The sequence below is a fragment of the Lygodium microphyllum genome, chromosome 8 (assembly GCF_053477565.2).
Source record: "Lygodium microphyllum isolate KBCC chromosome 8, Lygodium_microphyllum_v1.1.10, whole genome shotgun sequence".
NCBI classification, from domain to species: Eukaryota; Viridiplantae; Streptophyta; class Polypodiopsida; order Schizaeales; family Lygodiaceae; genus Lygodium; species Lygodium microphyllum.
The window spans coordinates 61,088,549-61,103,106 of NC_141142.1; the positions used below are offsets into that span (position 1 = coordinate 61,088,549).

A 14,558-nucleotide genomic window follows, 5' to 3' on the forward strand; every position below is an offset into this window, starting at 1 on the left:
TATAAAGTTATACAGGTGTGAACACACCCTTATTGTACCCTAACATATCAATACCTTCTTTATTCTTCATGTACCATCACAATCTAGTACACCTATCTCTCCATTCACTCTCTCTCACTCTGAACGCTATTGCGCACGCTTCTGCCTTGCACTTCCATTATGCACTCTCCCCTCCACTGGATAAAATAGGCCATTATTTGGGGGGGGCCCTTAGAAACCACAAAATCCTCAAGCCAACCTGCCAATGAACCTTTTTGGACTCACTCATAATCCCCACAAGTAAACCAACTGGAAAGCACAACTCAATCCTAGTATTAAGAAGCCCAATCAACTAGCTATGGTAAGAAGCATCAGCAACTAAAGAATCAACATGGACCAAGGCCCTCCAATTCGGATTCATAGGAGTAAAGATGATCCAAGACCCCATCATCTCAAAAGTAGCCAAGAGTTCTTACACATACCACTCCCAACTGCTGGGGGAGAGAGATCCCTCTCTCAATCAACCATATCTCAAGGCTAGAAAGAAGTGGTGAATCCCCATATCTATAATCTCAAACTCCTTATCAGGTGCACCCTTAGTTAGCTTCAACATCTAGGCATGGTTATCTATCGAAGTGAGATTGTCCACATAAAGTACAAACACCGTGTACCCCTCGGCAGCACTCTAGACCTAAAGGTTTGGATCGAAAGTAGATCTCTAATACATCAACTACTCCTGAAGAAAAGAGTCTATTTTCTTGTTCCGTGCACGTAAAGCCTGCTTAATACCATAGAGATCCTTCTTCAACTTATACACTTTATCATCAAACAATGAGAACCCAAGAAGCTCCTCAACATAGATCTCCTCTTGCAAGTCACCATTAAGAAAGGTTGACTTAACATCCAATTGATATACTATCCATCTCCTATGGCTAGCTAAAGCAAGTATAGTCTTGAGCTGTAGGGGCAAAGGTATCATGGAAGTCCACACCTAACCACTATGCAAACCTTTGACAACCAATCTTATCTTGTGCTTATATAGTGTGCCATCACTAAGACAGCTAGTCTTAAAGACCACTTCACACTAATAACCTTCTTGTGAGCAAGAGGCGGCACAAGATACAAAGTGCCATTCCACTAAATGGCCTCCAATTATTGCTCCATCGCCTTCTACCAATGCTCAAACTACAATGTTGCTTTCACGAAGATTGGCTCTCTTTCTTACATGGCACAGATCATCATACCATAGTTAGTACTAACAAGCTCTAAAGAATATGTCTGGTTCATTTGAGATTGTTGTGGGCTATCCTACGACAATGGAGTCATACCGATAATTGATGAAGTGAATAACCGGTTGAGAACATGAACTAGGGTCACTATTCTTTGTGAGGATATGCTAGGGTTTGCACTAAGAAAACACAAAATGTATGAACACGGCCTCCAATTCTTGCTCCATGGCCTTCTACCAATGCTCAAACTACAATGTTTCTTCCACAAAGGTCGGCTCTCTATCCTCCATGGCATAGGTCATCATACCATAGTTAGTACAAACAAGCTCTATAGAATGTGTCCAGTTCATTTGAGATTACCATGGGCTATCCTATGACAATGACGTCATATCGATAATTAATGAAGTAAGTGACCGGTTAAGAACATGAAATATGGTGACTATTCTTTGTGAGGATATGCTAGGGTTTGCAATGAGAAAGCACAAAAGGTACGAACACGACTAAAACACAATAACTCTAATGATAATGTTATAAACGCAAAACTCGGAAACACAAACACAAACACGAAGGAGAGAATACCTATTCAGCCTCCTACTACAAGGTTTGGTAGCCATTTGGAACCATCATTTTACCTTACAGGTGGAAACACGGCATTTACAAGTTGAAGCAGGGTGCAGACCTGGACAGTTCAGACTCAAAGATTGAATTACAAAATTGACTGTCCTAAACCTATTATGACATGCTATAGCTCATCTTAAAGAGGGCATCGTTAGCTTCGATTTGAATCAAAAATTCCGGGAATCAGAGCTTCCTAGCTCAAGTTATAGCCAATTATCTGACAGGGGGTTCTACAAGACTGCACTATTATGGCAGGGCATAATGGCAAAAGTAAGGCCCAGGATGAGTATGCTCAGCAAATCAAAGATTCTGTACATAAATAGCCGGCAAAGAACACAAGAAATAATGCAGGTCGGCTGCATCTAAGCTGCTGTCCGACCTGTACTGACTGACCTGCTGCATATTGTCTGATCTGTCCTGTCATGCCACATGGCACCTACGCTCCCTACCGCCTGCTATACAAACTGTCAGCCACATGGCCTGCCTGATACACCTGCACAAAAACTGTTCAAATCTGAAATTGCTTGTCCAAGAAATGCCAATCTCTAACACTCCATGGCCTGGAGCAAGCTCCTCGCACTAGGTACCAAATGATTGATCGATTCTTTCTACAGAGTGGCTTCAAGGTTGAGGGTGGCAGGTGTGTTCTGCTCATCTTGTATGTGGATGATCTTGTCATCATAGGGAGCTCTACGTTAATTGTACTCCGGCGATTTTGAAACTAGAGTTTTACATGACAAATCTTGGGATCCTACATTTCTTCCTTGGATTGAAGATCTATCAGATGGCACAAATCATTTTTATTTTGCAGCACAGGCACCTTACCAAACTTCTCTCGAAGTTTGATATGGCCAATTGCTAGCCTATTTCTTGCCCCCAAGTTCAAACTTTTGGTAGTCGAAACTCCCCTTACAAATGCCACCCATTGTAGGTTTCCGGTTGGCTCATCTGGTTTGTTCAGACTCGGCCAAATATTTCTTTTGTTGTGGCTTTGTTGTCTTCTTTCATGAAGACTCCCACTTAGGAGCATCGGAGAGTGGCCTTATGCGTTCCTCGTTATTTACAAGGAACTTGATCATACATGATCATGTATGGAGAGGGGGGTACTCTCTCTAGTTGGAGTGATTCTGTCTGGACAGGTGATATGGATTCGAGACGGCCCACTAGCAGTTATGCCCACTCTCTTGGATCGGTAGTTATCTCGTGGAGCAGCAAGAAGTAGCCTACTATGCCCCTTTCTTCTACAGAGGCACAATAATGTGCATTATGTTCTACCACTATGGAGGCGGTTTGGCTTCGCTACATGATAATGGAGATTGGCTTTCCTTAGCTTGGACCTATGGAGCTACCTATCGACAACCAGAGTACTCTAGCTTTGCCAAAGATCGTGGATTCTGAGTTAGCAGTGGCCTATTGTTCCACAAAGGACAACGCAGCCAATCTCTTCACAAAGCCTTTGTCCAAGGCTTCTATGCTTCATCACATGAGGTTGTTAGATCTTCAAACACTCCCAGGATCTAAGAGGGGGAGACCTATGTTAGTCATGTCAATCTATTATCTTCTAATCGTGAGCTCTTGTCAAAGTCTGACAAAGACATAGGAGCTCTAGCAGTTTACGTGCATTTTCTTTATTTGTCAGCTTCCTATGTGCATTCCCAAGCCAATTTTGCTTTCCACAATATGCCTACACCTGTTGGACATTGTCATTGTTATATGGGATTTTTCCAATGTCTCCCCTACTTTTCTAGCATTTTTCTCTTCAATGACCAACATTTATTGCTTGTCGGCCAGCATTTATGGCCCCTAATGCAGGTCGGCCAATTTTTTGGTGTTTTGGCTATTTATAGCTGCACCCCCCACTTGATAGACACAATTCTCTTCAATCTTCCATTTGGAGGCACACCCTCTGACACTTCAACTCTTCACATTTGGTGCTGCCATCATCATCAACTTGATTTGGTGCCCTCACCAACACTTTGAGCTGCATGCAGGGACTTATCAGTCCATCCCCATTGTATCAACATTATTCTTCAATCAGTGAAATATCCTTCCTTCATCTTTTGCTTCCTCTCTCTCTCTCTCTCTCTCTCTCTCTCTCTCTCTCTCGATACTGAAGGATACACGTACTATTCAGCTAGTGGAGATTCCAGTGTGGTAGACTATGCAATGGTACACATGAATGATTTATGCATGATCAAAGAGTTCTGGTTAGATGAAAAACATCCAGAATCGAATCATATAGCTTTGGGCTTGACACTTGATATTTGCCACCATGTAGGACATTTAAGGGACACAGTAGGTACTGGTGCATTCCGTATTGATGTAGACAAGAAACAAGCATATGCTGGTCACCTGGATAGTCTTATGAGCAATCTTACTAGGAGCACATGGACTGATCTAAGAGATGCAAAGTTAAATACGGCTATAGAGGTTTTTGGGAAACCAAAGAGCAATCACAAAAATGTCAAAAGATCGCCATGCAAGAAATGGTTTGATGATGAATGTAAGGCTACAGAGAGAAAGCTGAAAATCCTCCCTAAGGGACAAGAACGAAGTGAGGCGGAAAAACGATATAATGCTCTCACGCGTAAAAAGTGACGACAATATGTAGTGGCCAAAGAAAGTGAAGATGCTAGGGAGTTTAAGAAATGTCCAATGCAAGCATGGAGAAAATTGCAAACCAAACGGTCAAAGGTTATGGGGGATTTTACAAATGTCGACATGCTATCGTATCTTAGAGAACTTTACACGCATAAAGGGGTACAGCCCATCAAATGTGATGTACATACGCAGTCATTTAGTGCTCTGTTCACTTTAGAAACATTGGAGGTAGCCCTCAACAAGATGGCTAATGGAAAAGCATGTGATCCTTTGCAGTTGAAAGCGGAGATGCTGAAATGGGCAACAAAGGAGATGAGACTGTTTGTGTTGCATGTGATACATCATGCTTTTACATATGGTTTTCCCCAAGAATGGTAGGAGAATTGGATACAACCGTTGTATAAGGGAGGAGATCGCAATTTGCTCACAAACTACCGCACGATTATGGTCACTTCAGCCATAGCAAAGCTATTCAGCACTATCCTAGAAATGCAATTGAGTAAATGGGCAGAAAGTAATAACAAACGAGCTTATGGACAAGCAGGTTTTCGCCTTGGTCATAACACCATAGACCATTTGGTTACTTTACGTGTGCTTATGGATGAGAGTCGGCTTGAGGGAGCAACCTTGTATTGCTGTTTTGTGGATTTTAAGAAGGCTTTTGACACCATACCAAGGGTTGTCTTATGGCAACGAATGCAAGAATTCGGGGTCCCAAATGATCTATGCATGGGAATTTACAGGATATATCAGAGTGGTGTGCCGCCTCAAAGGTTGCAACGGGTTGTCACAAGTATTTCAGAGTAATATGGGAGTCAAACAAGGTTGCCTGCTCTACCCTACGTTATTTGGTTTATGCATTGATAAGCTAGAGGAAATACTTCTCACGGCTATGAATGAAGAGGAAGCCAAAAGCCCGCATATTGGTATGTTTGCCATCTTGCTCCTGCTTTATGCAAATGATGTGGTCTTCTTTACATATACTGGGGAACGTATGCAACAGTTCATGGGGATTCTTGAACAGTTTTGTCAAGATAGTGGTTTGACGGTGAATGTATCAAAAACAAAGCTAATGGTTGTGCACACCAAGCAATCAAAGACCCCACCAAAAGTACATTATGCGGACACTCTATAGAGGTAGTATCTACTTTCAAAAACTTGGGGATTGAGATACCTACAGACCACAGATGGAATATATGTGTGGAGCAGCGGTTAGCGGTAAAAAAAGCAAGTATTATCACTTTGAAAACGACTGCAGCTGTACAGATACTAAATGCTGAAAAATACGCTGTATGATTTTTGATGCATATGTTCTACAGACGGTATTATATGGAGTGGAAGTGTGGGGAGGGAGCATCTCCTCATCTGCATGGAAAAACATTGAGAAGCTACAAAAAGCTTTTATTCGTAGACATTTGGGCATCAAAAGCACCACACCATATGTACTTATGCTTTTGGAAACTGGCCGTTGGCCAATTGAGGTACATGCTATGATCCGAGGACTGAGATATGCCACCCGAGTGCGTCAAATGGATGGCAATAGACTCCCCAAACAGGCATGGGATGCTAGCACACACCTACAGAAAACGTGGAAAAGTAAAGTGCTTTCAACAAGATGGGTGCTAGACATGCGAAAATGGTTTAAAGGAGTGGGGAGTGGATAGATATCTAGATATGGCATCTGAAGATATATGCATAGACACATTTCAATCAGACCTCTTACGAGCGTATCAAGCAAAACATCAAAGCAAGGGAGCAAATGGCAAACTTGGTTATTACAGTATGCATATCTATCCCTCTTGTTGGGAATCCTACATACAGGCAGAGGCACACACGCGACTGCTATTCCTGTGCAGACCTGCTGCCATTCAACCTGCCACGTCATCACAGTCCTGCTGCCTATGTTTTTAGTATTTCTCTCTCTTCCACGCTGTCTTGCCTGCATTTTTTGTCTCTCTCTTGCAGGTTATCCTACCTCCGTTTTTAGTCTTTCTCTTACCTGTTCCCTACGTTTTTAGTCTTTCTCTCTCTTGCAGCCTACATTTTTAGTCTTTCTCTCACCTGTTGCCTACGTTTTGTCTTTTTCTCTCCTATAGGCTGTCCTGTCTGCATTTTTAGTCTTTCTCTCACCTGCAAGCTGTCCTGCCTGTGTTTTTAGTATTTCTCTCTCCTCACCTGCGTTTTTCTACTGGTTGCAACCTCTTACTACTGGTCACATCCTCCCATTGGCAGCTCACTTCCATACCTTCCACTACTCTCCCACCCCTTGAGGCAGACATTGCGGTTCGTGCTTCACACTGCCTTCACACCCCTTGAGGCGGACATTGCGGTTCATGGTTCATGGTGGCTGACCTCTTCCTTCTTCAACAAGACACACTAGTATCCATGGCTTCTTTACTAATAGATGACCAAACTACTGGGTGCTCCTACTGTGGCATCACCGGACACACCACCAATACTTGCCGACTTCGACCCTCGCTCCCTAACCCTCCCGAAGTACATGCGCCTTCCACCAAGCACTCCTTGTGCCACCTCTCCTTTCTGGGCCACAGAGATCGTTCTACATCGGCTATCAGAGTACTATGCTCAAGGCAATAAGACGCATCCGATGCGCACCAAGTCCTTTTGAGTACATGGAGGATCGATTGGTGCTACAACCTGCTGGAGATCGTTGCAATGCTAGCAGCAGTCTTCTCCCACTTATTTTCAAGTACAGTGGCTTCCACGTCCTACGGTTCTGCAGTCCGCTCCACCGAGAGATACTGATTGTTTGATACCGTCTCCTCATCAATCCGCTCCTTCGAGAGACAGTGGCTGCTCGACTCCTTCCTCTTCTTCGGCTATCCAATCCGCTCCACTAAGAGAGCGACTATTGCCCACCTCTTGCTCATTCTGAGCCCCACCCTTCCCCACCCTCGACTACTCAGGTTCAAGAGGCTACCTCTAGAAGCTCTTCGGCACACCAGATACCTTATTCGGCACAACTGGCAGCACTTCCTTAGTCATTAGACATTTCAGCATCCGTGATCCATGAGTTTTTGGATTCCCTATCTACTTCAAAGGGGGATGTTATTTCTTTGCCCTCAGAGGGGGCATCTACTTCTTCGACTTCAGCGGGGGCCCCTCCACCTCCTACATCAGAGGGGGAACCTACTCCACATGAAGCTCTTCACCCATCCTCTACTTTCTTGGGATGGCTGTCTTAGACCAGTCATCTCTTCTACTGATATCCAGGATCTTCAAGTACCACCTAGATCGGGACCTCAGAGGTTCAGCCGCGACTTGGTAACGAGGCCTTCTTATTCCTCCCGAGGTTGTGTTTTGGGTTCTCCAATTCACTCTTTCTACTGGTCTTTACTAGAAGTTCCCTTTCCTGTGGAAATCTTGGATCTTAGGGATCCTCTACATCTTCTTCCTCCTCTTCTCTTCTTGCCTTGGTCACTTAGTTAGCATGGAGCCACCTCCGGAGATCGAGAACGGGCATATCCTTATGGTTCTCGGCCCCACATGACATGGTGTTGTCCATCTTGGGGACAACTATGCATGTGAGATTGCAGGTATTGGCAGTGTGCAATTACAGTTTCAGCATGGCTCTGTCTTTACAATTCAGCACGTACGGCATGTACCTCAACTCAAGAAGAGCTTCATCAGCACAGGGCAGCTAGATGATGATGGTTTTCATACCACCTTTGGTGATGGAAAATGGAAGATCTGTAAGGGATCTAGGGTTATTGCCAGAGGTTGCAAGAGTGATATGTGTATCCACTTCATGTATCTAGTGTGCGTGACCATGTTACCGTGACCGAGCAGCCAAGTGTTTCTTTGTGGCATGGCCGGTTGGGACACATGAGTCAAACAGGAATGAAAGTGCTTTCTCGTTTGGGTTACTTGCATTGTCTTCGCTATGCTGATTTTGAGCACTGTGATCATTGTATTTATAGCAAACATGCATAGACTTCTCACAAAAAGTCTCTTTCTTTGAAATCTTCTCCTCTAGAGTTAGTACATTCAGATGTATGTCAAATGCCAGGATTATCTTTAGGGGGAAAGAAATATTTTGTCACCTTTGTCGATGATGCTACACGGAAAGTATGGGTTTACCCTATTCGTAGCAAGGATAAAGTGCTTGACAAGTTTAAAAAATTCTTGGTGTTGGCTGAAAATCAGACAGATAAGACACTTAAGTGCCTTCGCTCTAACAATGGTGGGGAATATGTATCCAAAGCCTTTCAGGCATTTTGTGACAGCAAAGGGATACAGAGGGAGCTCACTACCCCTCATAATCCACCCCAAAATGGAGTTGCAAAGCGTATGAATCAGACCATACAGGATAAGGTCCGTACAATGCTGTCTCATGCTGCATTACCCCATGGTTTTTGGGCAAAGGCTGTTATGATAGCCGTTCACTTGATTAATCGGTCACCAAACAGGTCTTTTTTTTTTTGTGGGGGTTGGGGGGGGGGAGGGGGGGAGGGGGGGTTCCCCAAGAAGCGTAGTCAGGCAAGCCACCTTCATATGCTCATTTGAAAGTGTTTGGTTGCAAGGCTTTTGTGCACATTCATAAAGAAAAACGCAGCAAACTTGAGCCAAAGTCCTGTAAATGCATTTTCCTAGGATATGGTCACGAGGGTGAAATGGGGTGTGGGATCCCGAGAAAAGGAAAATAGTGCGCAGCAATGACGTTATCTTCCGAGAAGATCGCATGCACAAACAACCCGAAAAGACTGAGGAGGTCCATAGGGTTGTATTCCAGGAAGAAATACCTTTTGGACAGCAAAATGTGCCCGCTATACAGCAGCAAATACCTGTTGTAAATGAACCTGTAAATGCAGGAGCTGATGCTGGAAATGATCAGCCAACTATTGCCCATGAAAATGAACCATTACATATGCAGGAACAGCCAGGACAGCAAGCTGTTAATGCTGATTTGCAGGCTGAAATGCCAGGACAGCATGCTGAAAATGGAAATTTGCAGGAACAGCTAGCAAACAATGACCATTGGGTTAGGAGATCGTCTAGGGCTACTAGACAACCTGACAGATTTGTTCCTGGTGCAATTAATGTGGCTGATTATGTCATGTTGACAGACTGTGGTGAACCGTCTTGCTTCAAGGAAGCAATGGACAGACAGGACAGCAAGAAATAATATAAAGCCATGCTGTCACAAATGGAATCTCTTGAAAAAAATGGCACTTGGGACTTGGTGCAGTTGCCTAAAGGGTAGAAAATCCTTCCATGCAAATGGGTTTACAAAATGAAGGTCACTTCTGGTTCCTCACCAAAGTAGAAAGCAAGATTGGTTGCAAAGGGGTACAAGCAAGAGCATGGAATTGACTTTGATGAGATTTTCTCTCCTGTAGTCAAGATGACTACATTGAGAACCCTTTTGGGCTTGGTTGCAATTGAGGATATGAAGCTCATACAGATGGATGTAAAGACTACGTTTTTACATAGTGATCTCCATGAAGACATATATATGCAGCAGCCTAAAGGGTTTGTTGAACAAGGGAGAGAACAAATGGTATGTAAACTCAAAAAGAGTTTGTATGGGCTGAAACAAGCACCAAGAGAATGGTATCATAAGTTTGATACATTTATGCAGTCCCAAGGCTTTCATAGAAGTCAAGTGGATCACTGCTTGTACACCAAGAAGGCAGCAGATGGCAGCCTGATTATCTTGGCTTTGTATGTTGATGACATACTAATTGCTGGCAAGGATACTCATGCCTTGGATTCATTGAAGCAAAGTCTTCATGGCAGTTTTGACATGAAGGATCTAGGTGATGCAAATATCTCCAAAGTTTTGCAGCGTTTCAATATGGAGAGGGGGAAACAATTGGGGTTCCATTGCCTCCATATGTGAAACTCAGTGCAGAGAACAACGCTACATCTGATGATGAGAAGGCTGAAATGGCCAAGATACCTTATGCTTCAGCTGTTGGCAATTTGATGTATGCTATGGTTGCTACACGTCCTGACATTGCTTTTGCAGTGGGAGTGGTTAGCAGATACATGGCAACCCCTGGCAAGAAGCATTGGGATGAAGTGAAAGGTATTATGAGATACCTTAAAGGCACAAAGGAGTTGTGCATCTGCTTTGGAAAGCAGAAAGCATCTGTTGTTGGCTTTACGAATGCAGACTATGCTGGTCATGCGGACTGCAGGAAGTCCACTTCTGGGTATGTGTTTACTTTCACAGGAGGAGCGGTCTCTTGGATCTCCAGGCTACAAAAGTGTGTTGCATTGTCTACTACAGAGGCAGAGTATGTAGCTGCCACTGAGGCATGCAAGGAGGCTTTATGGCTTTCACGTCTGGTGGGAGAGCTTGGCATCACGGAGTTACATGTTCTTCATTGTGATAGTCAGAGTGCTATCATGCTAGCACGGAATCCTGTCTTTCATGCAAAGATAAAGCACATACAGGTGAAGTATCACTTCATTAGAGATGTACTTGACAGCAAGAGCATTGAGCTTGTCAAAGTGCATACAGATGATAATCCTGCAGACCTTCTCACGAAGGGTCTTCCACCAGAGCAGTTTGCTCATTGCCGACAGATGATAGAAGTTGGATAGATATATTTATTTCAGCTTTGTACATACTTAGACTTAGCTGATTCTTTTCTCCTCTTAAGACACATTGCCTTTAGGTGGAAGGTTATTGGGAATAAAGGGCCATCGTGCCTTTTATATATACACGGGTGTGAACACACCCTTAGCACATTGTACTTTCATACATATATCTATCTAAAACCTAAAGTGATACAATCGTCCTTGTACTGAAAAAACGTGTCCACTCTCTATTCTGCTCTCTTGCACTCTCCCTGTCTCTCTCACTGAGCGTAATGACTGTCTGCCTCGATCTCCGTGCCTAATCGATTCCTTCACAGTATGTAGCATTGTATCTCCACCTCACTCTTCTCTTGTTCCCCTTTTTGGGCCTGATAGTGGGTGTTGAGAAACCCTTCACCCGCAATTTGCATTTTTACGTTTCTACATTTTGCGTTTAGGGTTTGCAGCCCCAAAAAGGGACGCCATCCTAGACTGACTCTGCCTATTTATAGACCACTCTCATTCATTCCTCACGGCTGATTCATTCAGTCCATCACCTCTTCTCTCATGCCTCTCCACTACCCTCACACCCCTTCAGAAGAACATTGCGGTTCGTGGTTCGTGGTTATCTTCATCATCTTTCTTGTGCTACAGCACCCTTGTTCCCTTGTATCGCATTCACTCCATGATTCAGATCTTCATCATTCCATTCTTCAGAGTTTCTTTTCTCTTCTCTTCTCTTCTCCATGTTTGCCGAGTTCACTCCGTGTTCCTCCCCACCAACCCTATTGTCTCGCTGGTACGTCATCTTTTGACAATACATAGCCAACCCGCTCTCACTGGTATTTAGACGGAGTATTACACGACTTCAAACTCGATTACACACTTTATTGATCAAGACAAGTGCATGGAGTGGACAGGCAAGAAAGATGAGGTTATGCAAGTTGTGTGGACTACAAAGTGTAGAATCAAAGGAGCACATGATTATGACATGCCCAGCATATGCACACATACGGGCTGACTTTGATATCCTCATGTTATACTTTCGAGAGAACCACGCTGCATAGATTGTTCTTTCACCGTAGCTATCCTTTCCTACCATGGGGAAGGAGAATCATTGTATATCTGGAAAGGTCCCATGGGTCATAATTTGGCCTTCCGTGGACGATAATATATATATGTGTGTGTGTGTGTGTGTGTGTGTGTGTGTGTGTGTGTTCTCTTCCGTTGCATACTCTCACAGGTATATCCTCTAAAGACAATACCAAACAACTCTAAATATTAGGAATGAAATGAATTAATCAAGAAGATCCTCTTATCAAGTCTACCTCCAGAAAGTCGAAGTCCTTCCAAAAGACCCCTCAAATTCAAATCCCTAAATAAATAAATCAAATGATACTCAAAATGGCTTAGAATGTAGACTTTTAGCCTCTAGAGAACTTTTGAAAGTAATCAAATATGAAAAATAGGCTTAGAATTGTGGAACTAATTAGATTAATCCCACTTGCCTTACATAGCCTAAACAAGCTCGCTTGCCAAAAGCTTGCATAGGTCAACCTCAACCGGTAGAACAATGTTCAGTATATATGCTATTGCATGTGAACACACCTTAGTGTGTGTTACTATGAGTGTACACTAAATTAAGATAGATATGAGCTTTGGGCCAATCCCACAAAATTTTATCTTGCACAACTAAGAGACATTTAAAAATTGTCCATATTTCAAAGACAACGAACTCAGAGTGTCAAGCATCTCCCATATAAATATACATGCATGAATACATACAAATGCATACTTTTATATGCGTGTATACATACCCTCCCCCCTCTCTCTCTTTCTCACACACACACATATCCATGCACACTAACACACATCTTTACATGATACATAGTCTCTCATCCGTACAATTAAGCAACCATACCAGTTGTAAGTGACACATGGCAGAATTGGAATAACATATGGCACAAAGCTCTGCACTAATTTGAGGCTCTCGTATGATCTCCAGTGCATTTGCATAGGACTTCAATGCTTCACCATAGTTGCCAGCAGCATATAGCTCGTTTCCTTTGGCCTTGGCTGCATTTGCTTGTGATAGAACCTTCTGCTTCACAAATATCAAGGCATCAATAGTGCTCATCACAGAAATTTTTCACATCAAGTCTTGCTTTGTTATACAGGATCTATTTGGCGGAATGAAGTAGAGAGGGGGCGATTAACAAGATCCTGTGAAATAAAACGACCTGACTAGGGACTATGGAATGCATTTGCCACCGTTCCAAAGTTACAGAGTTCTTGCCACAGGGCCTGGTGTCGAACCAAAGCCTCTCTCAAGATGACAAACAAGGTCATGAATGAAGTCAAGGAAGGCATTTGACGAGATTGAGCGTGTAAATACTTAAAGCTCGCAAGGCTAGGAAGGTCGTCTTGAAATGTCATGAAACGTGCAGACTGTATACACAATCAGAGAAGCGAGCTTCACTCGCCTAGGAAATGGTACCTGTTGTTGTTGCTCCTCCGTGAGAGCATCCTCATATCCTTCGTCTGCTTTACTGGTGTTTGCATCTGCATGATTGCCTCTAGGTTCATCTTCACCCTCACTTGCTGTTTCCCAATCATCTTCTTCGTGCTTGGAAGGACGACTATCTGCGCGTGCTTCTGCGCCTCCGCATTTGTCGACTTCGCTAGTTTGTGGATGGTCCGGTAGGGGCTCGATCGCCACCATCGCTAGTCTTCTTCCTCGTCTTCTTCTTCCTGTCTAGAAGACTTTGATCTTTAGCGCTTCCTCGTGTAGGCGATTCACAATCTCACAGCTTGTGTGCCTTCTCTGTCCCACAAACTTTGCCGTGTGGCACATTGCTTTTGTGAACCTTCACAACACAAGTAATAAGAACCACGTAGGAGTGTTTCCAGCAGCCTATGAGGCAAATGTGTGTCTTGTGTGAGAAGCCAAGTTCGATTCCAAGGATAAACTATGAAATTGTGGCGCTACTTGTATGGTATACCTTGAGGGTACCAAACAACCTGAAATGGCATCACACTAGAAGAGACACTTAACTTGGCACCCATTCCGAGGATAAACTAGTGAAATTGTCGCTCCACGTCTATGGGATACTATGAGGGTACCAAAGAAATGGCATCACGCTAAAAAAAAAAAGAGACGCTTAATTTGGCACCCAATGATGGATGGGTACAGTGCTACTTGCAATATGTATATTTGTATGCTAGAGATATTGGCACCTAACTAGTGTTAGAAGGAACATGTTGACGCTCAATATGTGAATTTTTTTATTTTAAAGTTATCTTTCATCTTACTCCTCGTAGAGGGAACAAAATGTCACTTCATATACACATTTATGAATGCTAAATATTTTGTTGATTCTAGTCTTGTTGATAAAGGGAAGACAACATCGCTTAACATATGCATTTCTAAATTTTAGAGACATATTTGATCCTCTCACTACATCTCTTGTTGATCTAAAAGGTAATTTCTAAATGGAATGAGTCAAACATATTATTATCCTTATTACAAGTCATTTGCTATGCCGCTGGTAAATATTCTCTCTCTCTCTTCGTATGAATCAT

The 14,558-nt window shown here is 43.2% G+C and overlaps 1 protein-coding gene across 3 annotated transcripts in view; it reads right to left on the bottom strand.

Moving 5' to 3' along the window:
* TPR1 (Tetratricopeptide repeat (TPR)-like superfamily protein) overlaps nucleotides 1–13,859 on the bottom strand; it is a 52,499-nt gene extending 38,640 nt beyond the window's left edge. For 2 of the 3 annotated variants that reach the window (XM_087683012.1, XM_087683011.1), the window contains exons 1-2: nucleotides 13,474–13,859; nucleotides 12,898–13,077 (exon numbers count right to left, since the gene is read on the bottom strand). In XM_087683012.1, coding sequence (XP_087539138.1) covers nucleotides 12,898–13,077; nucleotides 13,474–13,698 — 405 coding nt within the window. In that variant the 5' untranslated portion in view covers nucleotides 13,699–13,859. The remainder of the gene's footprint in view (nucleotides 1–12,897; nucleotides 13,078–13,473) is intronic. The other variant, XM_087683010.1, reaches the window with a different exon arrangement.
* Nucleotides 13,860–14,558: the final 699 nt, after the last annotated feature.